General features: G+C 34.6%; 1 protein-coding gene across 1 annotated transcript in view; it reads left to right on the top strand.

Annotated features, from left to right (window-relative positions):
* The window catches only part of LOC125055860 (nephrin), a 434,287-nt gene that overhangs the window by 205,581 nt on the left and 200,938 nt on the right, over positions 1–27,768 (top strand). The window contains exon 4 of the mRNA XM_047658511.1: positions 21,752–21,960. Within this exon, the coding sequence (XP_047514467.1) occupies positions 21,752–21,960 (209 nt within the window). The remainder of the gene's footprint in view (positions 1–21,751; positions 21,961–27,768) is intronic.

Here is a 27,768-nt window from a genome sequence, read left to right as displayed (position 1 = left end):
GTAAACTAAACTTTATTGACTATAATGACTCCTTTTCCAGTCTTTGATTATTTAATTGTAATTTTGCATGCAATCAAAAACTATTTTTAATAGTTCCAAAGAAGTATAACTTCGTACGCGCGTACATAAGTTCACGCACCCTTTTTTCTTATCTAAAAGGTTTAAAAGTGAAAAGGTAAGGTACAATATGACTTATGAATGAACATCAAATAAAAAAAATTCAGACATCATGTAGTCAGACGCATTAAACAGTTCTTAGGTTTAAATACTTTGTCAAACGTAGTGAAGTACTAAAATACTAGAGACTGGGACCGTATATAATTCCTACGAAAACCCAAAAGTGTTGCCCACATAGTAAAATGACATCTATAACGCTGCTATGTAACTTCATCTTGTCAAATGAGCTTGATAATGTAAGCATTCAACACTTCTTTGACAGCTAAAACTTTACAAACGAAAAGAGAGTATAAACATTGTTGATTCGAAATAAATAATAGTTAAAAAAAACTAAAAAACACGCTTTTTCACAATAATAATACCAGTATTTTTGTTCATTACCATTTTCAGCCTAAATTAGGAATTATTTTTCACTTTTTAGTTTGATGTGCTTTAAAAGCGTGTTTTTTAGTTTTTTTTAACTATCATTTATTTTTTATTTTTTAGTTAATTTTTTTTATTATTTTCATTTTTTTTCGGATTATTGCATTGTCATCGATCTTTGACAGGTGCACAAAGTTTGAATTAAATCTGTCCGTTAAAAGTGGGTCAAATCGAGTCCGAAGGAGTCGGTTACATACATACAGGTGAAGCTAATATAAAGCGTGTAAAAAGAATTCGATTTTTGAAAATTAAACGGCTAACGTTTTCGTTTCGCACACCTTGTAAACACCCTTACACCTAAGCCCTTAAGAATAAATCCACGATAATGGCTCTGCTCTTACAAATTGCTGTTTTGTTTACTTTTACTTAACACGTGTCGTTACGCAAATGCTGCCTAAACGTAATACTTTGTTTTATTCAATACTGACGACCTACTTCGGGTTTATGAGCAAATTTATCTGAAAGGTAATGATTACATACAAAATGTCCATCGACTGCCTCATTTGCCCTCAAAAGCTCCGGATTTTTGGCCTTTTCGACGGTTTTCATTAATAAGTAATTAATGAGGAAGGTTAACTTGTTTATATAACATAACAATTTTTACTGATGTTGAGGTGGTAAAAAATCCTTCTAAACAAAAGCCGTGAGCAACGATACTATGGAGTAGTATAAATGTTCTACATTTTCTATTTTTGTGTAGACTTAGTATAGATTATAAACGAACCACGTTTATAATCTATACTAAGTCTGGCTTTACCTATTGTAATCTCTGCTATATTAACAATAAAACTTATTCAAAATAAATGTTTATTCAATTACAACCACACTCTGCTAACAAAATATTTCGACACCATGAAACCACGACAGAAAGAAAATTGAGTCAAATTAATACGTCAAGTTTTCATGTATAGGTAGAAAATTATAGGCTACATAAATGCTTGCTAGATTTGAACTCAAATTTAAGCAAAATTCAGGCGTAACTACAAGTAACGGTTTCTTCTAGAAACTTCTTCAATGTCAAATTGGTCATAAAATGTTAACAGGAAGGCTACGGTCGCATTATTAAATGAAACAATAACGCGAGCCAAGTCTCGCAGCCAACCACCAAATGGTTGACTAGCAGGAGTTGCTTCAATTCCCGACGAAATGTCGTGTTTCGCGGTAGGAAACAGCAAATCGTATTTTCAACGCAGAAATCTATCTGCCCTGAATAGTCCTAAAACAAATAATAATATTATTAGTTTATACTTAAGTAATCTGGAAACAAATATTTGTTTTAGTTATTTTATTATTTGCTACGTTATTTAAAATTCAAAAGCTAATAACGTCATAGTATTTCCGTCAATAAAACGAAAAAGGTTTGACACATTAAATTCTTCTTTAAAAAAAGAATTAATTTTCGTATTTCCAAGTGATGAGGTTTTTTAAAACCTACCGGAAGTACGGTAAGCTCCTAATTCCTACCTTTATGTGGGCTCATAAATTGAAGGCTTAGCGAAATTAACGTTAATTTTTATACCATTAAAGGTACAAGTTATGTAAAGGGTCGAAGCCTATTATGGGTAACATGCAATTGTGATGTTGGGCTTATAATAAAATTGTGTAACCAATGTTCTAAATGACCTAGAGTATAAATGTGCGAGTCTAAACTTGAAAACAGTGGCGGAAAGTGATGGCCAGTTCTTCTCTTCCGTTCTACGCTCTTGATTTGAGAACTGGCAGTAAATGTAAAATTAGAAGCATTTAATATATATTTATTTTTTGACGTTCATAAGTGTACATTGTGTTACCTTTATGAATAAATGATTTTACTTTTGACTTTTGAGTTTGGCTGTATACTATTATGTGAAAAGTTGTTTACTAGTGTTTACAAGTCGTAATAAAAAAAACGAAGTCTCTATTGTGGGGGCCCGTCTTTTGTTGCGTCTGGGGTTGCAGCCCCGGTTGGCCAGCGCGCGATCCCGGTTAAGCGATCAGGATACTTAAAGACAAAGATTCCACTTCGAAAAAACTAAGAATTGATAAATATTACGCTGTGGTGATGCATTGTATGATAATACATAACTTACTCTAAGTTAGGGTTTAATATATTACATATATATCTTTTTTTTTAACGATACATATATATTTTAATGCATATTTAATTAGAGTTAAGGGCTTATTAAGATAGTTTAAGTTTCGTGATATATTTTATTCTAACAGGTAAGTAGTAAATCCTTCTAAGCTTAACAGACTTCTTAATTTACTCACAACATTCTAGTTCTCTGTATGATGGAGTGTTAAATGCGGATACGTATAGAAAGACTATTGATCTAACACCGGAGTTTGAACCTTTGACCTAAATAAACAGATATATAAATAAATCAGTAGCGCTACAACCTTTTAAGGTCTGCGCCTCAGAATTCTGTTTCTGTTCTCTCATCATTTGTTATTCTAATAGGGAAGTAGGTGGTCAGCCTGCTGTGCCTGACACACGCCGTTGTCTTCGGTCTTAGGCAAGGTGATTTCCTCGCGATGTTTTCCTTCACCGTTTAAGCGAATGTTACATGCGCACATAGAAAGAAAGTCCATTGTTGCACAGCTGGGGTTGGAACCTAATGACCTCAAGGATGAGAGTCGCAAGCTGCAAATATTAGTTACAAAGGATTGTGATTTAACCCAACCACATCCTTTCCATTAGCGCAATATACTTAAAACTCATATTAAGCTTCCATAATAAATTCACGAGATCTAAAAGCATTATTAGTATGAGAAATCACCAATTATCTTTAATAAATCGCGGTTATGAACGCTAATGGCTTGTCCCTCAATAAAGGAGTTTGTAGGGAGTGATGGACGTGGGGTCCTCAGAGTTCTTTTGTAATTTTTGAAATATAATTCAATTTTCCTCTAATATTTAGGGAATGAAGATTCTTTGAGAATATTCAAATTGACAAATCATATTGTAGTTGACGGTTCAATGATTTCTGTCATATGTTAACGAGTATACCTCCCTTTACAAACTGCCACCGTGATTGGTTTATGGTTGGTGGACTCAGTTCCCGCATTTAGACTCTCATTCAAACTGCGTAAGCAGTTTTGCGGGGCATGGTTTGAATTAAGGTGTAACTTTTTTGTGAATAAATATATTTAAAATAAATAAAGTTGCTCGATAGACGAAAAATATGGTTTTTCACAATAATACCAGTATTTTTTGTTCATTACCATTTTCAGCCCAAATTAGGAATTATTTTTCACTTTTTATTTTGAGGTGCTTTAAAAGCGTGTTTTTTAGTTTTTTTAATTTTTGACAGGTGCGCAAAGTTTGAATTAAATCTGTCCGTTTAAAGTGGGTCAAAATCGAGTCCGAAGGAGTCGGTTACATACATACATACATACAGGTGAAGCTAATATAAAGCGTGTAAAAAAAAGGTCCGTTGTGTGTAAAGTCCTGGCTAACTAAGCCAAGCTAGCTCCTTCAAGCTAGCTCAAAAGCACAGAAGTCTTCTGGGCACTTCACAAGCTTCACGTAGCGATCTCTTTGCTCGCTAGGTCAGCCACAGCCACGCATTACAGGACAATGTGGGTGACTGATGCCTCTGCGCTGAAACAGCCTCTGCACATGGGGCTGTCTATCGCACCTAGGATAAAAAGATGTTTATAAAGGAGACAGTGGCCCGTAATTGTCGCTATCATTGTTTTGAGATTAGGTCTGTTGAGGCTTAGAAGTCGCTTTGTCATTAGCAGGTTAACTGCTGGAGTAGTTTGGTTAAGTCATAGGTATAACTAGCACAGAGATTATAACTTCGACCATTATTATTTCTTTAGTATGCTTGCTTCCCCGTATAAAAGAATTAACTAAAGACCTTTCTTTATAGTTCAGGTACGTTCTGGGAAATTGTATTTTGTTCAGGTATAAATTAACGATTGAAGACTGCTCAGTGACTGAAAAAGAAGAATTATATCGTCAATCAGTAATAACATTGTTTTTACTACGGTATACATTTGTCTTTATTCATCACAGCGTAAACATAAATTGACAAAAAGAGGCAAAAAATACTTTATTTATTGATTGATTGATTGATTAGCCTTTATTGCTGACACCCAGTACAATGTAATAATAATTATTTAAGTTATATAAAAAACACTTAATTCTAAAACATAAATAAAACTTAATCTAATACATCATATGACCCGTTTTTGGTAATCAGCGTGTCCTGTGACACGTAGGCCTTTTCCAGCTGTTTCCATTCTTTTCTGTTATTAGCTCTTCTTGTCCAAGTTGTGCCTCCTATTATCTTAATATCGTCTGCCCATCACTTGCTCGGTCTTCCTCTTTTCCTTTTTCCATCACGTGGTTGCCATTCTGTAATTACTTTATTTATTAGACTGATTTAATTTACTATTGCATTTAAAGATTAAATATTTCAAAGTTCTGTGCTTGCGCGTACGAAACCGCTGTAAATAAATATTTATATGTATGTTATATGTTACCAATGTAACAATAATATATGGAGAAAGATCGATACCCTTCACCCGGCCCGGTCCCAATATGGCCGGATAATCCGGCTGCGATATTATGCTAATTTAAATTGTATGCTAGTTAGTTTATTGGTTTTTAGGGATTACTGTTGTTTATAAACTGGTCGGATTATGCTTAATTATAATGCCCAGTTTAATTTATGGGCGCGCTGTAGGATTATTTATGTGTTGTGGAGAAACTAGTTAGAAGAATTCACTATGTAATTAACAATGACGGTTTATTTACTAAGCAGTGTGTATAATTTTCGATAAATTGCGGTAAATTTTAATTACTTAATATTAAAACTCAAGAGCTATCCTCTTTTTTGTATCTAACGCACGGGTTTTAACTTAGTATACAGCTTGCCAGCTGCACTAGAATACTTAATATATTTGAGGCCTAAGAACCTAACAACCCTACGGATTCCTAAGCCCTACAGATGTAACCATGACACTTTAATAGTGAATACATAAATAAGTACGGGATGTCTGCACCAAGAGACATCATTGTTCAAAGTGGTGGTTTTTTCTCGTTACAGGATCACCACGATATTAAGTGCTCGAAGGAGACCTCGCCTCTTTGAGTGGAAGCGAGAAATAAATAGGACATACCAATATTCAAATCTGATTAATTGTAATAAAACAATATCTTTTTTTTGTACAGGATTTTTTATAATTCGTGCTTGTCTTTCGAAATTCGACCGTGTCCTCCATGTACGGTTTTAGGCACTCGCCTGGTACCGCACAACCCTCCCAAAGGCCGAGAACAAATTTAAATTAAATTAAAACTTGCCCTCGAACCGGGAATCAAACCCGGTACCCCTCACCTAGCTGCCACTTACTAAGACCGCTAGGCTATGAGGCCCCTAAAACAATATCTTAAATACTACTTACACCTATTCACACATACATAATATTATTGTTGTGAGCTGTTAGTATATCGCGCACCTTCACCTGTTAAAATTTAGAAGAACCACGTGAGCCGAATCAGCAGTTGGTCAAATAATGAATATTTAAAATTACTCTTGTGAGCTGTCGGTGTATCGTATCGACAGCTATTAAAGTATGGAACAGCCAGATGGGCCGTGTTAGCAGTTAGTCAATGTTCATCTAAACAGTATGATTTTATAAAAAGCTTAAAGTTAGTCGCTAACTTAATTAATAATACACTAAGTGTGAAGAGACTGACAATTTAAATAATTTATTCATTGAAAAATAATTTATTTATTGTTTAAAATTTTTTGTGATACGCAGTAAGTGAAAAGTCTTTGAGTGGGGTAAAATGTGAAGCTCAAGCGAAAGAGATAAAGGCTCACTGTAGACTCTGCCCCATCCAGGTGTTATACCTTCTAGACTGTACTATGTACATTGTACACTCACATATGTGTACACTGTACACTCACATACATAAATCACTATTATTACACATTGCATATGCTCTATTGCAAATAAGATACGGAGGTGATCAGCATGTTACTTGACAACATTTGTGTTGGCAGCCTTCATAGAAAGCAAGTGTAATGGGTCCATAGATAGAAAAACATCGTTGGTGCAAAGCCTTGGTTCTCTGCTCATTTTGTGTTCTGTAAATGTCAATTATAGCATTCACTTCACGACAAAGCTGGGTGAAGTGAGTTCGGATCAAAATCAATTTGAGTTAATGAAACGCCTAGGCTTGTATCACGTTTAATAACTAGATTAATAGTGGTTGTATAAAAACAGCTTATACTCTTAACACTATTGCATTAGCATGTAACAGAATCCAGACAACAGATTCTGCAACAACATTTCGTTATTCCGTTATTGCGTTACTGCAATGTAATATTAAAGTGAACATCCAGTAAATTGGTGCGAATAGACAGACGTGTATCTGGTATCGCGGACAAATGGCTGACAAACAGACAGGAAGGGATAACCCACTCTGTGGAGATTTGTTTCAGCTTGCACACGCGTTGTACAAAAGCATGTCTCCTACTATTGAAATTCTAAACTCGATTGAGGTCTTCGAATGTGAGAATTAAAAAATAAAAATAAAAAAATCTGTGGCGCTACAACCTCTTTAGGTCTTGGTCATTTTTAAATCTAATAGGCAAGAAGGTGATCAGCCTCCAGTGCCTGACACACGCCGTCGACTTTTTGTGTCTAAGACATGTCGGTTTCCTCACGATGTTTTCCTGAATGTGAGAATTAGACTTCGAAATATTTGTTACAATGTAATTTATGTTTAAGGAGATATCATCAAGTACAAATATTTTTGGTTATTTATGGTTTTAAACAGATCTTGATAAAGATCTTGTTAGCAGCTTTTTCGCGTAGTATACCATTGTATAGCTTGCCAGCCAGTGAACTGTGAAATGTGGGTTAAATTTATATGTATTAAATGTCAGGCGTATTTGTATAGTATATGTAGTGTACGTAGAAGCAAGCTGCATAACTAAATATATGAGAGGGTGAGATGTAAGAACAACCCTATGGATTCCAAAGCCCTACAGACGTACTAACATATAAAAAGTGACTATATTAGGTCAATTCATTTCGGTAGTCTTCAATAAGTAATATATAATAACACATCCGTAAATACCACATGGCATAGAGACTAGAGTATGTCGTCGTAGAATAAAGTTTTAATTTTTCCTCAGACTTCGTTATTTAGGGCTAAAATCTAATAGGTTAAATAAAAACGTTTCAAGAGCTTTAATTTTGTTTAATACTTTTGACATTGATTAATATGAGATAAGAGTCTAAAGACAAGATTGTAAATTAAAATGTTATGTGCTAAATATTATCTTAAATAATTAATAGAATAAATTAAATATAATAAATAGAATCACCTTCCCAAATAGGACATTCTACCGGGACTGTAATAGTATTGGGATCTTGACATAAATAGCACGAAGCTTAAATTCATATTATATTCATCAAAAGCTGTACTGAAGATATAATAGCTTTAACCATTGATATGATAATAATATATGAAAATACTCGGTTTGATATTAAATATTAAACATACACACATTTGTAATTCCAAGTGGTAAAAGATGTCTTTATCATATTCTTCTTTCAAAATGGCATTTTTTTAAATTTGTTCTATAGGACATAAAAGCGAATTTACACATATAATTATCAAATCAATGTATACAAAATTGTAAAAACTTTCCTTGTCCATTCTTCTCTATATGAAACTACCTTTTGGAAGGGGCAAATACATTCCTTTTTTTTTAATATTTTAACTTGAAATATTGACTTTCAAAGCGCGTTTTCAATAGACCTATGTCGGAGTTCACAACATATATAAAAGTTATTACATGTACTACTTGCGGAAACTAAATAAAAATCAGAATATATGAAATGGAATTTTAAAATAAAACTAGAATATAATATAAAGTAAGTAATAAAGATATGGATAATAACGTTTTTAATACATACGAACTAAACGGTTCAATTGGTAGAAGCCAAAAATATACGAAACAAGCAGTTTCGCAGTGTCGGAAATCTGATCGTTTTGAGCGAATCAACCAAGCGAACTTTTGTGCCCTAAACCAGGCTTGACTAAATTCCCTTGAATTCCCATGTGCTAGCGTTATATACTTATTAGATATTTACATTTTTTTTTTAATTATATTTTTGATGATTTTATATTGTACTAGCTGACCCGGCTATGAATTCACTTGTCACTTAAGGTACCTATGACATGCGGGTTTCATGTTCTATCTTTATATATATAATTCTTCTGTGAGTGTGTATACTGAACTTCTCTCAAACGACTGGACCGATTTTGATGAAATTTTTTGTGTGTGTTCAAGGGAATCTGGGAATGGTTCAGATTCACAAATCAGCCCGCCAGATGGCGCTGCAGTCGGTACTTTCATACTTTGCTTTACTAATTGCTTGAAATATCATGCAGGACAACGTCTGTCGGTTCCACTAGTTTATTTATAAAAGCTTGCCACAGCTCGAAACACTGGTTCATTCAATTCTATACATTGGTACAAGAACAATAAAATACGATTTTAAATGTAACAAGCACTTATAGGCAAACATAACACACACGACGAGATATTAAAAAGAAATTAAATAAAACAATTAAAATATAAAAACTTAACAAAAATTGATTTTAAAGTGCGAGGGGAGCAACTACAGTTATCCAGACCCAGCTCCGCGATCTCCGGGAAGGAGGGACAAATGATGGGATGCCTGGGGTATCTGTTCATGTTTCAAGACTACTAACCGACCCAAATGCTAATTGCACAATGAGGGTTAAACATCTAAGCCTAAATAACTTCCTATACTAAAATCCTATCAAACCCTTTCAATAAAACGCTTCCAGTATATTATCTTTGGAAGCTTAAAGTCCGCCATTTTATCCGAATACAAGTTTCTCAATTTAGCCAATTAATGTTAACTTCTATTGGTGTAATGATCGGAGGAAACGAATGGAAATGTGCCCAAAGGGAATCGGACTACGAAATAGCTTGAATGTGTTAACGTATCTTTGCATTTAAATGGTTTTTTTACTCAGTTTTTAGAAACTTTAATTAGTAAAGAGCTAATCCACTTCAGTCGTAACCGTATAGAATACTAGCTGATCCGGCAAACATCGTTTTGCCATGTATATCATTTATAATAAAAATAGGGGTTGATCGTAGAGGGGTGAAAGTTAGGGGTTGTATGTATTTTTAATGCTGTATCATAAAAAAATAAAGACAGAAAAAAATATCTAAAAATAAAAATATTATTTAGGGGTGGACTACCCTTAACATTTAGGGGGATGAAAAATAGATGTTGTCCGATTCTCAGACATACCCAATATGCAGACAAAATTTCATGAGAATCGGTCGAGCCGTTTCGGAGGAGTTTAACTACAAACATCGCGACACGAGAATTTTATATAATAGATATATGTAAAACAGTTAATGTAATATATATACACTAGCTGACCCGGCAAAAATCGTTTTGCCATGAATATCATTTCTAGTGGAACATTTTTTTAGTTAAATAAAAAAAAACTATCTACTGTAATAAAAAAATAGGGGTTGATCGTAGAGGGGTGAAAATTTAGGGTTGTATGTATTTTTAATGGCACATTATAAAAATTAAAATTTCGTCCAAAAACTAAAACTAAAATGTTAGGGGTGGACAACCCTTATCACTTAGGGGTATGAAAAATAGATAGTAGCCGATTCTCAGACCTACTGAATATGCATATCAAATTTTATAAAAATCAGTCAAGCCGTTTCGGAGGAGTATGGTAACTAACATTGTGACACGAGAATTTTATATCTATATATATAAAAATGAAACCCGTTTTCCGTTGTCACGACATAACATGAAAACGGCTTGACCGATTTGGCCATTTCTTTTTTTATAATATTCTTTGAAGTACGAGGATGGTTCTTACAGAGAGAAAAATTAAAAAAATTGAGTGAAAAAGTCTAAAAACAACACTTTTCTATATTCCCATACATAATATTCGTAATAATACTTAAAAGTCAATTTGAACTTTAATACCATATCATAAAGTTCAAGTGTTAGTTGAGGGGTTCCGGGAAGGTAAATTTTTATTTTATGACATAATGTATTTGTTGTCTTATTAATTTTCTTTTTTTTATCTTACTAGCTAGACCGGTGTCCCGAATAGCAGAATAAGTATTTTAAACAAATAAAGAATCGACTGTTAGGCGGTACGATGTTCGCCAGGCCAGCTAGTATAAGATAAAGATCTCCTTCTACTGCTCTTCTGCGCTATTTTTGCGACAGCTTTTCTTGACCTGTCGTTAAGTTAAGCTTTATCCCAGGTTGGGATGCTCCGTATCTTCCCTAAGGTTAAATGTTAGCTTACCTATTATATTATGTAGCTACTGTAATGTTATCAATATTGTGTGTGTATTGTGTATTAAGGATAATTGAGTTTAATTCTTAACACGCCCTTACAATAATTATTACTTGTTCCCATTTTATGATTACTTGTACGACTTATATACTAAATTATTATTATAAGTTCTGTGGTTTAGGGGTTAAAACTGTCCCGTTCGAGGACCAATACAACTTTCTATCTGTGTGCGCTATTAACATGCTACGGTCAAGGAATATCTCGAGATAACAACTATGAAAAAAGGAAAAGAGGAAGACAGAGCAAGAGATGGGCAGACGATATAAAGATAATAGGAGGCACAACTTGGACAAGAAGAGCTAACTTACATCATAAAAGTATGGAATTAGCTGGAAGAGGCCTATGTGTCGCAGGACACGCTGACTACCTAAAACGGGTCAAGTGACGTATTAGGTTAAGTTTTATTTATGTAACTTAAATAAGTGTTATTATATTGCACTGGGTGTCAGCAATAAAGGCTAAATACATGATTAAATAAATAAAATACTAAATAGAAAAAAATCACGATTTCTTCAATACATAAATACCGATGCTAACATTAAATTGCTTTGGTGAGAATTGTGATGGAGTCCGAGGTAGGATCGATTGAAGGCTATTTCATACATAATTTAACAGCACCATTATGGCTCGTGTATACATGTGGACAAGACATAAGACAATGGTTTAAAGATCGATATGATACGATTTTTTTTCATTTATGAATTAATAATAATATTTGGTACTAGTTTCGTTAGTGAGCGTAAAAGACAATAAACATAATATGTGATTATTCAAGATTTTTACAATATTAAAAAAAATTGAATTCTAATTTTGAAAAAAAAAATCAAACTTGATAATTTTATACCAAAAAAATAATATAATTTTATTTTTTTAACTAAAATTATATACAATGGACCCCTTTTAAGTAAATACAAATTACTTGTGCCAGAAACTTAGAGTCCCAGTTGCTCCGTAACTTATATGGGAAATAAAATTATACGTGTATTGTGCGAATGATACACTAAGTTAGTTCTAAATATAAAATATGTGTGGCACTCGGGGACTGCCGCGGTAAAGCTATTGCATAGCTTTTTTTATAAACTAATGCAATATAATTATTTATTTATTTTTTGCAGTATTTTTTTTCTTTGATATTTATTCAATCTACCATTCTACCAGACTCAGACTAACACGTCTATCCGATTACGCTAAACCGACGTGAGACGCAGTATGCGTTGTCCCGCTCTAACGCGTATTGGCCGCACCTACATTACGTCATCGTGTGTTAGGTTTATTTCGTTACGGAATTTCTTGATTCGGTCGCGCTCAAAGCCCGCGATAAAATATATGCAATAGCATAAAAGCAAAACAATGACTATATAGGCCGACTTTACGTCGACTATATATATAACTATAAAACCCGCCTTTGCTTATAGTCTATACCAAGTCACAAGTTACGTGTCGGTTCGAAATGAACAGTTATTTGCCGGCTTATTATGACCTGGACGTGTATCGCTACCCTGGCTATTAGGTTATGAACAGTGCTTTCTCACACCATACTATAATGTTTATCAGCAAAATACTTTATGAAGGACGTAAAAGGATTTGCTAAATTTATGACCCGATATTTTAAATTTAGAATTTGATCTGAATTCAATTGAATTTGTATGATGAAGCAATGTCAGTTAGTAAAATTGTATATAATATTTTAGAAAACAAGAACATATGAATATGTATAACAATTATAGATATTCGCGAGAGACTTTCTGAGTACATACTTATTAGTATTTAATGGTGAAATTCAAAGAAAATTTGTTTATTTATACTGGAAATATATCACAAACTAATAGGAGAAAAGTTACATATTTTAAGTCAAGGAAAAACTTTAATTGAACGTAATAATTTAACTAGAGAAACACAAATAATATCGACTTTTCAATTGCGTTCATATCAGTCGAGGTTGCGGTCTAAATTTAGTATTAAACAAGATAATGAACTCTTTCTTATTCTTTTTCATCCTTAGTAACTTTCCATCTTATTTTAAAAAAAACAGCCTGTCACTTTTCATCACAGCATAAAGACAGTTTGTCAGAAAGAGAGAAAGACTACTTTAGTTAAAGCGGTGCAAAGCTGATTAAGTTTTTTATAAAAAAGGGTTATGATTTTGAGAGATTATTATTAACTATTGTTTTATATCATAGGATAAATCGTGCCATAGTCTATAATATATAAATATCTCGGTGATTGTGCTCGTTTTTTCTCCAAATGCATTTTCCCTATATCAGGTTCGTGAACTAAACAATATCGTTTTAATAAGAACTCTTAGATCTTTTAATTGCACTTTCATGTTTTCACGCAATCAAAATGGCTGATTGTGTAATATAAAATCTAAATTATAACCCAGTATTGCGAGATATAGTTTTAATTTTTGTCGACAATACCAGAAATTCAAAATATGCACGTTTACAAACAGAATATCAAAAATAATCGGCCTGTCATTACGAATCAGCGTGGAGCTGGAAATATTAAACAAAGGGCAGTTGAAGCGTCGAATATAAAAATATTTTATAACATGTCGAAATGAATTATAACACTTGACAGCTTACATGTTCATTTAAATCTGTTCGTAAAGTTTTCTAATATATTTGTATTCATATTCAATATGGACTATTTTTGTTAAGCATGGTAATAGTGTCGCTATGAATATTGATTCAACTAACTAAATTGACAGATACGATCTGGACAACCATGGGCTAACTGACATGCTGCCAGAGCACTGTTCGTAATTGTAAAAAGTCTGTGACAAAATTGTCAAATATATGACTAAGACGAATAACACAAGAGACTGGTCTAGACTCGCCTATAAAGTCATGAGGAAATTTCCAGAGTACTCAGTGCCGGCCCGGTGGTACACTACAAGCCCATCAGGCCTAGCTTATGTTAATAAAGTTCCTTTCTAGTAAACGGGAGACGACACTCCCCAGTAGTTTAGCTTCTCTGCCACGGATCTGGCCGATCACGTGGATGGTAGCCTACTAGGGCGAAACGTACATATGTTCTCAAGATTTTGCCTGAAACATATCCACACACACCCTCCTAACACTCACTCACACACACGTACATACCCTCTCCCTCTACCACACACACACACACATACTCACACACACCCTCACATACACCTTTATTTCTCTTAACTTCTAACTAGTTGACTGTTTTGTTTTTCTTTCCTTATTTAAAACGATAAATTTTTGCCTACCCATATATGTATGTACTTTTTGTTACCACTCAGTATGGCTTTGCTGTGGAACGGAAACCTGGTTATCCATATCACAGGTTCTTACCTAGTTCGGAAACCATTCTCCCAATACATTCTCAACTGTAATCTTATTGTTTGTCGCAAATGTTGTATGGGAGAAAATAAATTATTATTATTATTATACACACAGCTACATCGTTATAAATATAAAAAACCCTACATATGCTTCAGTTCACGCGATACTAAGATCTACTACCGTTTATAAACTTGCTACAGCTTCGTAGCTTGCGTAGAGCTTGTGATCTACGTAATATCTACACAAAAAACAATTTGGCGTCTACGAAAAACAAAACATTGAAGTTATGTCATTTTCCTTTTACACTTTACATTGTTGCTTATTTACAGAGCGCTTTCTTACAAACGCAACCCTTCGTTTTAAAAATAAAACGTCTTTAACTTTGTTCGTCTCCTGGTACAAAAATAGCGTGTATAAAGCAAGACTTTTGCAAGTTATGTCAAAAATAGTCGCCAGGGAAGAATTCATGCGTCATGTTTAAATTTGCAATTCGACACCCCGCTGTTTTAATAAATAAACATAAGAAGTTGTTTAGCTCTCACTAGATTGAGGAAATATGGATTATGATATTTGAATAAAAATACTATATAACGTTGTCCTGTACGCATACGTCTTATATATAAGAAAATTGGTCAAATTGCCCAAAGTACTATTATTTCGTGAGTGTTTTGTGTGTGCTGTAATATTTTTGTGTTTGTACTGAAAGACCAAGTTTATATAATCAATCTAACCTTTCCCAATGTTCCTGTATCATTTGTTCCTTTATACCAAAAAAAGATTGCACAGTACCTGTACTGTGCAATCTTTTTTTGCATTACATATATTTTGTATTTACTTTAATGTATACGAAAATATGAAGTTTTATCAAATAAATTAATTGTGTGTAAAAAAATTAATATAGAAAATAAAACATTATTTATGATGGCATCAGTTCCAAAGGTAATTATGTACTTTAAAGTACAACACACTTGGCTTTAAATATACAATACACACAAAAATAACGTGAAATCGTTTTTCTAACGGAGATTCCTTTAAGTGAGATATGTATATTTCACCGGAATATCCGCAAGTTTATAAATTTCGTAGGATTCTAAATAATAAATTGTATTATTTCACGCCCACATTTTCGCAAATTTATAAACTTAGCGAACTCACGATCACAATAGATCACTAACCTAACCGTTTATAATCTTACGAATGGATATCCGTTAGTTTATAAATTTACACGTGACGTCGCAAATTCATAAATTTGCGGATTTTGTTATCTTCCGGTGTCATATATATCGTTAGAGAGAAATGGGCAATGCTAAAATGGTTTAGCAGCGAATTGACAAAGGTCTTGAGTGTTTCATCGTTTTGGGTGAGATCGGAATACGTGATGAAACTTGTAGATAGAAGATACGTGGATAGGAAAAATCATGAGACTCAATGCCATATGTATACTTATAATGAGAAACGATTTTATTGGTCGAAAATTCTTTTTGGTTTATACACAATTTTATTTTATCTTACATAATAACAAAGAAATTATATAAGTTAATTTATATAGCTTCTTTTTCGCCAACGATATATTTATTTATTAACACTTCGTTGCATACAGAAATATAATACAACTAGTAGACTCGGCCAAGCGTTGCTGTGGCTAAGGTTTTTGTTATATTACATAGTAGCAAACTATTCAAGGGAAACGGTAGGAGAACACCAGTCATGGGGACCACCATGCTTTTTTGGTGGTTATGCCATTAAATTGTAGCTTATGTGAAACGTTAGTACTTTCAACACAGCGCCATCTGTTAGAATTGTGACTATCAAATAATAAACAAATATTTTGCAATAAAATAAAATTGTGGGTATAAATTGAGATGTAAGCTATCCTATCATTTAAGTTGGATCAAACTACACACGGTGTGCAAATTTGATTGATATCGGTTCGGTAGTTTAGGAGTCCATAGCGGACAAACAACGTGACACGTAATTTATATACATATATATTAAGATTTACATAATGAACTGAAAAATAGGGCAACTGGCGGCAATTGTCAACTAAATATAGTTAGTTATAAAAGGTTCGGAAAGTGGGTTGTACATGTATGATCTTGCTATATAAGTTGGACTCTACCCATACTATACAAATTTGACAATGACATTATATATACTAGAATTCCTATATTTTTTTATTTATTTTATTGCAGAGGCAAATCTAGAAATAAACTCACGGTAACACAATTTAACACAGACTTTACTAACATTAGGGGGCTTCAATCTAATTTAAATCCCGTCCACTTTCACCTCGAGACGGCTAAGCCGGCCTTATTGTTTCTAACGGAGACCAAGATAGTTCCCTCGTCTGTTGAACATTTGCACTATCCAGGCTATTGTCTTGAGCATAATTTTAGGCCACAAGCCGGTGTATGCGTTTACATTCGTGAGGATATAAATTTCCGTCGCCTCTTACATTTGGAAGAATCCGATCTTTCTACCTTGTGGGTACGCGTAGAATGTGCTGACCATCCCCGCATATACTGCTGCCTTTACAGGTCACACAGCGGCAACACCGAGGTCGATCGACTTATAGAACATGTCCAAACTGCACTCGATTCCCTTCTGTCTCTATCGCCTGCTGAAGTCGTTATACTGGGTGATTTCAATGCCCATCATTCTGAGTGGTTAAATTCTCGTACGACCGACTATTCGGGAAGAGGCTTCCATGATTTCGCTCTTGCATATGCTTTAACTCAACTGGTCACAACGCCTACGCGAATACCAGACCGAGCTGACCATCAGCCTTCGTTATTAGATCTTATGCTGACTTCTCACCCAGACTTCTATGAGGTTACTGTGGATGCCCCACTTGGGTCCTCCGACCACTGCTTGGTGCGAACCGTTGTGCCAATTAGGCGTCGAACCCGCCCGCAGTTTTCGGAATGCCGTCGTGTCTGGCATTACAAATCGGCCAATTGGGATGACATGCGTCATTTCTTTGCAGCATACCCATGGTTGCAAGTCTGCTTCAAGGGTAGTGATCCTGACGCCAGCGCTGAATCTGTCGCCGATGTGGTGCTACAAGCAATGGAACTCTATATCCCTTACTCTATGGTCCCCATTCGTGGTAAATCTCGGCCATGGTTTGGCCACTCTTGCAAAGAGGCTTCCCGTCTTAAGCTAGAGTACTATAAAATCTGGGCTCACGCAATGGCCATAAAGGATCCCGATGTAGCTCTCCATAAAAAGAAATTTAACGCAGCTACCCGAACCCTTAAACGAGAAATTTTTAAAGCAAAATCGGAACATATTGGCAGAATTGGTGAAAAGCTCGCGAAATTGCCCTCTGGAACTCGAGCCTTTTGGTCATTGGCGAAGGCAACTCAGGGAAACTTTTGTCAGCCCTCTTTACCATCCTTGCGAAAGGAGGATGACTCGATGGCTCACTCGGCGAAAGAGAAAGCAGAGCTCCTTTGCTCTCTCTTTGCTTCTAACTCCACGCTCAATGACTCAGGGACCTTACCGCCCACTATTCCGCATTGCGGGTTTTCTATGCCTGAAGTTCGATTCGAACAGATTGGTGTGCGGAGGGCCTTAATCTCCCTTGATACCCACAAGTCAAGTGGTCCTGACGGCCTTCCCTCGATCGTTCTTAAGACCTGTGCTTCTGAGCTGACTCCGGTGCTTACACGGCTCTTTCGACTCTCGTACTCCTCGGGCGTAGTTCCAAGCTCATGGAAGACTGCGCATGTTCATCCCATTCCCAAAAAAGGTGACCGCTCTGAACCATCCAGCTACAGACCTATCGCAATCACTTCTTTATTTTCAAAGGTAATGGAGTCTATCATCAATAGGCAGCTCTTGCGATATCTGGAGGAGCACCAGCTAATTAGTGATCGTCAGTATGGCTTTCGCCGTGGCCGCTCGGCTGGTGATCTTCTTGCCTATCTAACTCATAGATGGGCCGAAGTTGTGGAAAGTAAGGGAGAGGCATTGGCCGCTAGCTTGGATATAGCTAAGGCCTTTGATAGGGTTTGGCATAGGGCGCTTCTTTCGAAACTACCGTCATACGGTTTGCCCGATGGCTTATGCCGATGGCTGGCAAATTTTCTTGTAGGACGCAGCATTAAAGTCCTAGTTGACGGAGCGTGTTCCAATCCTAGACCCATCAATGCAGGCGTTCCGCAAGGTTGTGTCCTTTCGCCGACCCTGTTCGTTCTGCATATCAATGACCTGTTGAATATCGACAACATCCATTGCTATGCAGACGACAGCACCATCGACACATTATATTCCGGCCATCCGAACATGTCTCGATCTGAAGTCGATGAGAGTCGCAACATACTTGTTCTCGAAATTGAGTCGATTCTGGAGAAGGTTTCTGTGTGGGGTAGTAACAACCTTGTTAAGTTTAATCCTACAAAGACTCAGGTTTGTTCGTTTTCTGCCAAGAAAGATCCTTTTGTCGTATCTCCCCAATTTGAAGGCGCTCTCCTTAGTTCGTCACACAGCCTCAGTATCCTTGGGGTTGGCATTTCGAAAGAAGTCCAATTTCGCAGTCATCTGGAAGAAAAAGCCAAACTGGCTTCCAAAAAGCTGGGTGTTTTGGGTAGGGCTAAGCAGTATTTCACTGAGGTGCAACGTATGCAGCTCTACAAAGCTCAAGTACGACCTCATATGGAATACTGCTCGCATCTCTGGGCCGGTGCTCCCAAATACCAGCTTCTTCCTTTTGACCAAATTCAGCGAAGGGCTTGTCGAATTGTCAATCTCCAATGTCTTACTGATCGGCTTGATTCTCTATCGCTACGCAGAGACATTGCGTCTCTTTGCGTTTTTTACAAAATTTATTACGGAGAGTGTTCTGAAGAATTGTTTGGGTTGATCCCTCCTGCCTCTTTTCAACACCGTACGAGCCGAACGACCTCTAAATTTCACCAGCATCATCTTGATGGTTGGAGGTCTTCCACGGTCCGCTTCACTAGGCATTTTCTTTTGCGAACTAGCGAACTGTGGAATCGGCTCCCGGGGGGGGTCTTCCCTCAGAGATACGACCTCCAAATTTTTAAAAAACGAGCCTACTCCTCCCTCAAAGGCCGGCAACGCACCCACTAAAATGGGTGTCTATGGGCTGCGTGGACTACCCTTTTTGGTCGTCCCGCAAGCTCGTTTGCCCCCCTATTATATAAAAAAAAAAAAAAAAAAAAAAAAATTATCATATTGTTGGAAAAACTTACTCCGAAATATTTGTATCCATTTCAAGTACTGAAAATTCAATGTTACACATGACCACAGTAAATTTTAATTTACTTAATGTATATTAAGAATTGTCCTAATTCATAACAAATTTTATATAAAATTCAAATTAGTGGTTTCAAAAATTAAATTGTGTATAAATTAAACGTATCACAGATAATAAGAGAACATGTCAAATAATTTGCACTCTTTGAAACAATTGTCAAAAATAATTTTCCAACGCAACCTTTCTACTAAATCTAGTATTCCTCAAAGCGACCACGTCCCAACACTACCTTACACTTTAACATAAAATTTCCGAGGTGACAAGAGTCACGCGCGGAAGCTCCATCACAGCCCTAATATCCCTCAGGACCTAAACATCTAACTTCACGGAATTCTCACCCTTATTCACTTCTCATAAAGATCATATTTGAGTAATGAGAAATCACTCAACGGGGTAATATGTTAGGTACAAGCGCATAAAAAAGTGCTTTGAACAACGCTTATGTTTTATGAATTAATTTAATAATTTATCGTAAAAATCCTCCACAGCTCAGGCATTGGGGTGTAGCGATGTTTTGGATTCAATACGCAATGTTTGTTTCGGTTAACGAAAACCAAACAAAACCGAAGTTTGTTGTTTTAAGGAGTCCTAATTCTATAAAAGTAATCGATCTAATAATTATATTATTACAAATGTTATTGAAGTAAAAGTTAGTTTGTTAATATTTCAATCAAATTAATTATGATGTATTATATTATTACAATGGTTATTGAAGTAAAAGTTAGTTTGTTAATATTTAAATCAAATTAATTATGATGAATGTTTTAAAGTAGATGAAATCTTGACATGTTTACTAACATCGAAAAATTCTTGGGATGAAACAAGGGAGGTATAATTTTGTTAAATCCACAGAAATATTACAACTTTGTGAACAAAACAATAATTTATAGTTTAATTTAATATTTTTTAATTTGACCACTAAATTAGGACAAACACATAATACAAACGAATTGACGTACAAACAAAACAAAGAAAACCGGAAAACAATAAAAACTAAAAACTACAAAAATACAATTCATATTCAATATTCACGGTGTTGACATAGCAACTCGAATTTTGGATAAACAAGTTTCGTGACATTTCGTGTACTCGTTCCGCGGTCGAACCCGAATCGACGTCAGACTCAAAATAAAATATGTTTATTATGGAATATAAGATACAGGTATCACTTATTCCACGTCATTAAATTTGAATAGGTAGACATTCCTACTCATCGGCAAAGAAGACAGAGGGTGTAGGCCGAGAGATAAAGCCGGCGTAAAAAACTCTCGGACTCTTTTAAAATAGCAAATCATCAAACAACGCTTATTTTAAAACAAATATCGCAAATTAATTAAAGGTAGCCTGTATAGCACTAGTCCCAGGCCCTTTTATCAACTAGATCATCGTTAACAAACGGCTGTTATAGGATCCAGTGTCAAAGATTACTTTAATATTGATTGTCTTTACATTTAAAACGTTTAAAGTTATCATAAATTGTGTAGTGTCAGTCAAAGAATGACAATTGTTGATTTTGACTTTGACACATCAACCGGATATGGTAGGGGGGTTTTCCGGCGTAATGGTGCAAGCATACGTTGTTGAATTTAGAACCGCTGTCGTTCACTCACATTTAACCGTATAACGTTACAGTTTACAGTTTTCGTAAATGTGTATGAATTATAATTATAAGTAATAATATATATTTAAAACCAAATAACGCGTCTATTAAGGTGCGGACACACTATATAACATAACATGTTATACAACATTGCTATACAACATGTTTCAGATAACGTGGACACTGAATGTTATAAAACATGTTATAATAACATGTTATTGATATAAATATCACCTAGCTAGGACGAACCCAGCATCTACGTTTTTTTTGTTTTTCTTTTGTTATTTAAAATGGTTATATAATATTGTTATATTGCATTGTTATTCTAATGTGTACAGTATTGTTTTATGTTATAATGTTGAATAACAAGGTTACATAATGTGGACGTGTTATAAAACACAAGTTATATAACATGTTACATAGTCTGTACGCACCCTAAGATTATTTTAACTAAATTTATGACCACAACGTCAGTCTTTCGTATTAATCTGTCAATATTTAGTCGGTAAACTATATACTGTTAAATAAGCGGCTCGAAATTTAAACCATATATTTTATTGTTACAGTTTCGACGTCCGTGGCAAGCATCTTTCAGAAGCCCGCCACTGGTCAGCGCCAGAAGTCTTCGGACCTCGCGCACACTTTTCGACATCGCCCCCACCTGCCTCTCTCCTTGTGAGGGATGTGAAGAGGCGGGATGAAGGCGTGTATAGATGTCGTATTGACTTCCGGAATACACAAACCACTAGCTTTAGATACAACCTTACTGTTGTAGGTGAGTGCCTTAGAGTTTTTATGTAATTTAAAATATACAGAAATCATTCGTAAGCTGTCATTACATGTCATTTCCAAATTCCATATTTCATGTTTGACTCCTCGTTTTAATATGTGATGTTTGAGAACATATATAATATTAGCCTTTACGTGTGCTAAACTTAAATACCTACGTTCATTTTACTCACATTTCACTGAACAATTTTATTAATCAACAGTTCTATAAGATCTCAATATAACTTTAGTTCAATGAGTTCTCAAGTGCATTAAATTACGCGGTACGTGTATTGGAATTCATACGTATTCATAAACTAGCACGGGCTTAATTGTTTGGTTCGACTTCGGAATGTGGTGCAGTATTGTACACGGCAGATATATGAGAGTAAGGCGGCTGGTGAACTTGGCAACGTTGATTAACTTACGTAAATCAACGGGCTTAGTTAAATGAGACTGAAGGTATTACATAAATAACACTGTGGGCCTGTTGAAGTTTTTTCGAATTCAAGAACAGTGTGTTCTATAAGGGTAAATGGCACTCGTACATTGACAGTGCGAGTTATGTTACATACTATCAGATGAGGTACTCATTTGTCGTATTTATGATGATTTAAAGATAAGTTATTAAACATCCATTAAAATTTACAAGATGGCAACGATGATAAATAATGAATGATGAACGATGAATGATGAACGATGAATGATGAACGATGAACGATGAACGATGAATGACGAACGATGAACGATGAACGATGAACGATAAACGATGAACGATGATCGATGAATGGTGAACGATGAATGACGAACGATGAATGATGAATTGTGAATGATGCAGAGATTAAAATAGAATAATGATAGACGAAAGGATAGTGCATTCCGTTGGATTGTGAGTGGTCAAAGGCGTCTCTAGTTCAACATGTGTTATGATAATGAAGTCTTTCGTTTTACCATCTCACCCCCCAAGTCTAACGTACGAAAATCTAGTCTAAAAATGTACGAAATTGTTTATTAGTTAAGTCTAGATGACAATGAAAAAACGAAAGTTGAAATTTGACTCCGTGCTCATGTGTAAACACCCTAAGTAGCTTAAGGAAGCTCCACATAACTTATGGGTATGGCTGAAATGCGAGCTTTAAAGCTTATTATTACACTCGGCGAATGCTCGAGTGCTGTAACTTCATTTGGGTTATAAATTGGTCTTGTACTAGTTCTATTTTAAGTTCAAACATTTTATTCTAACTGAAACTTAAGGACTAAAAGATACTACTTTTATTTGTCCAGGCAGGTTCGTACGGTACAGAAGAATATTAGAAAACAGACATGCCCTCAATGCAAATCAACGACATATTATGACAGGCATAGAACGCGAATCACCTACATGGCTATAAACAAATTAATGTAACAAACAGAAATTTGTCCCCTACGGAACTCCAAATAGATCAATATTTTGATTTCGATAAATGAACAAAACTTATAAATATACATACATTATAGTTGATACAACATACATTCAATATTAATTCGGAAATCTATATATATAAAATGAAACCCGTTTTTCGTTGTCAAGACATAACATGAAAACGGCTTGACCGTTTTGGCCAATTCTTTTTTTATAATATTCTTTGAAGTTCGAGGATGGTTCTTACGGAAAAGTCTAAAAACAACACTTTTCTATATTCCCATACATAATATTCGTAATAATACTTAAAAGTCAATTTGAACTTAATTACCATATCATAAAGTTCAAGTGTTAGTGGCCCCTCCACTAACACTTGAACTTTATGATAGGGAAGGTATTCCGGGAAGGTAAATTTTTATTTTTTGACATAATGTATTTGTTGTCTTATCAACTTTCTTTTTTTTATCTTACTAGCTAGACCGGTGTCCCGAATAGCAGAATAAGTATTAAAAAAATAAAGAATCGACTGTTAGGCGGTACGATGTTCGCCAGGCCAGCTAGTAACCAATAAAATAATGAGAAATAAAACATTTCTCCCCGCCATACATAGATAACCTTTGTGATATATTACTTACTTAAGGAAATATAAGAAATAGGAACCTATATCTATATACCAGCAATAAATAAACTGTCCCAGCAACTGGTTAAATTTATTATGTACTTTGGAATAGAGCAGTGTTGGCCTAGTGGCTTCAGCGTGCGACTTTTATCTGTGAGATCGTAAGTTCGATCTCCTTTGTGCACCAATTGATTTTCTGTCTATGTGCGCAATTAAATGTCCGCTCGAATGGTGTAGGAAAACATCGTGAGAAAACCGGCTAGCCTTAGACCAAAAAAGTCGACAGGGTGTGTCAGGCACAACAGGCTGATCACCTACTTGACTATTAGATTGACAAATGATCATGAAACAGATACGTCTGAGGCCCAGACCTAAAAAGGTTGTAGTGACACTGGTTTTTTTACTTTGGAATAACAAATTGATTTGAATGAAATATATAATAAAATCATTACTAATTTAAAACACTTATCGTGATTTAAGTATTAACAACCCAACCCGTATAATACTACAAATTTCGTAGTCCGATATTTTTACCCAAATGAAATAAACGCCGTCCATAATCGTATTGTGCCTGTAATTTATCGTTTTTTCTTTGTTTTATTTGACATTTATCTACGCCTCTCACCTTCAGGCGCCAGGAATGGAAGCTATTAGCATTTTCATGGCATTTTAATCTAAGGTCACGTACATTTTTACACTTACTGTTACTAATGTTACATGAAGGAATATACTTCAATGGTTTTTATGTAGATCGCAAATGGGTAGGTAGAATTTATAGATTTTTTTCTAAACAAATTCAAGGGAAATACTCGGATAGTAATTGCTTCCAAAAGAAGTAAATGTTTGATTACTTTTATATGTAATAAGTTGATTGATACGATAAAAGTTTTAATTAAATTTTTTAATTAAATTTAATTTTAATTAATAACACAACTTCAATCCGGTAAGGATTGAAGTTGTGTTATTATTTTACATAATTTTAAATTTAACCGACGTTTATTTAAAATATTTATATTATTATATATTATGTAAAATAATTGTAAATACATAACTTCAATCCGGTAAAAAAATATTTTATTAAATGTGTAAAAGTTATGTCAATAAAATATAATACGTTAAAAGTAGTTTGGCACTTTTTCCGGAGTCCACCTGTTCGGTTTTAGTGCGTAGCAAGTATATTTCTAAAAATGATTGACATCGGATTCAAATATTTTAAATATTTTTCTGGAGTAAAATTATATACATTATTAAAATCCTTTTCCAGATGACCAAATCTTAATTAAAAATATCCAATTTAAGGACAGTATCTAAATTATATAACATATAAGAAAATAAAAAAGAAAGAAAAGAAAAACTTTATTATACACAATAACAGGATATTTAGGTAAAATAAAGTGCACTAGCCGCCACACTAGGATTCCCTCGTCTAGTATATTCCATTTGACATGTTAACTGTACTCGCCAATAATTTCTACATAACACACTTTATAATTAAACTATTTTGGCAAGAATATTTTCTGTATCGGCATATATATATAAATTATCAGATCAACAATCAACCATAATATAATATTGTTAAGTAGTAAGTTCCATTAACTCATTAAATCCAACCTAATACAACAAATCTCCATCAATATTGCTCATCAAATTAAAACCAAATACAATAATATGGGATGAACCGAATGCAATTAATCAGCTACAACCAGGTGATTGCTAACTAAGGTTCTATTAGCACTAGCACTACTGTTTGAAACATATTATGCCTAAATACATCGTATTACACAAGACATAAGGTTGATTTTCCCATGCGGAAATAAAATCTATGTTTGTCTATTTGGTGGGCTGTTCGGTGGGCTACGTTTAAACGTCACAGCCCAATTGGGTTTTACGTTCGACACAGTGGGCTCGTCCAATCTAACTTTACCCTCTAATTTCGGCCGAAACATTAACTGAAGAATAAAAATCGTTTGAATTAATTTTCCCCGGACTAATTGGATATTGACATGCCACGTTTTTTATGATGTCAATATCTAGTAAAATCGTTGGTTGGACATACATACACTAAAGTTAAATCATAAGTTCTTTTCAATATTAATTTGTTAATTAAATTATATTTAGAGGTTTAATATGACGAACATACTTTCACGTAGCTAGGGCCGATGGCTGGCCATGCGTCATGCTCGTGAACGGGTGCTGCTTGTGGTGATGTTGGTTATTTCGACTATATGTTTGCGTGTTGTTCCCACGAGAATGTAAGTGCCTGCTCCTATTTGACCATGCCTCCTGCTGATAGAGGACAAATCTTTATTTTTAATTTATGTTATTATTATTAATTACTTAAAATGTCATATGGGACATGGTGTAATGGTTGCAGCTCCTTACAAACATTTTGTAAAACAAACAAAATAGCGATTTAAAAGAGTGGCGGAGAGTTTATTGCCAGTTCTTCTCTCCCGTTCTACGCCCTTGATTTTAGAACTGGCAGTAAATGTAAAATTAGAAGCATTAATATGTATTTCTTTACTGACGAGTCATAAGTATATATATATGTTACCTAAATGATTAAATGATTTTTTACTTTACTTTACTTTACTATGTTTTTCATACAAATTTTAAACATTATTGTATGAGTTTAAATTTGCTCCAGGTCACTTAAAATAAATAAATCAGTGGCGCTACAACCTTTTTAGGCCTGGGACTCAGATTATTGTATCTGTTTTATGAACATTTGTCAATCTAAAAAGCAAGTAGGTGATCACCTCCTTTACTTTACGCTTACTTTTTGGGTCACGATGTTTTCCTTTTCCGTATGAGATAATGTTAAATGCGCACATAGGCAGAAATTCCATTGGGGCACAGCCGGGGTCGAATCTACGACCTCAGGGTAAAATCTTTATGCCCAAATAGCAGTTGGCCCCCTTCCCAATCCTCGGTGCATTCGGAAACAATTATCGCCGTGTATATAAACCGTGTAACGACAGTGCGTTACCAATATTCAACAAAAAATGTATTATTATTACATTTATTTTAAAAACAAACGTTTAAAACCCATTACCGCCAATCTTATGAATACTATACGTATTACTAGTATGTTATTTTGCTAATAATAAGTTAAATATATACATTCATTGAATACATAATAACTTCACGAATAAATTACAGTTGTTAAAACTTTGAAAACCCATCAAGCCCTACAGGTACAATTAATAAAATTTGATCGAAACTTGTAACTCAGCTTATATTAAACGAGAAGTTAATAGAAAGACAACAACGCTGACAGAATAACCGGTTCTTTAATGGATTATAAACAAAGTTTTAACATAAATTCGATTGTTAAACTTTGATCAGTTTGGGACGTGAGACGGACATTTATTGGGGATTGGGTGATATGATTATTTTAATTTCATCTCATATAAAATTCTCGTGTCACTGTGTTATATTATATTATTATAGCCTCTTTTCGGACATGACAGTATTTATTGACGTGATAACGTCTTTAAAATCGTTTTAGTCGGGTGACATGTTCAGAAACTTGTGTCACACCAAAACCTCACGAGCGCGATCGCAGGTATAACGAGAGAGAGACGGACCGATCTCCCGTCTCATCTCGAGCGCTGCCAGTCATTCCGTGAATGTATGAAGAAAAATGTATATCATAGTCGAATAAGTAAACTTGTCATTTTACACCCGAAATTTATCATCAAAAGTGTGAATAAAACGATAGATGTAATTTAAAATTAGAAAAAATTGTTATCTTCATTAATTCCTTACTTCCCAAAAACTTATATCACCAA

The sequence above is a fragment of the Pieris napi genome, chromosome 14, assembly GCF_905475465.1.
Source record: "Pieris napi chromosome 14, ilPieNapi1.2, whole genome shotgun sequence".
Lineage (NCBI taxonomy): Eukaryota > Metazoa > Arthropoda > Insecta > Lepidoptera > Pieridae > Pieris > Pieris napi.
This window is presented reverse-complemented; position numbering and strand designations above follow the sequence as displayed.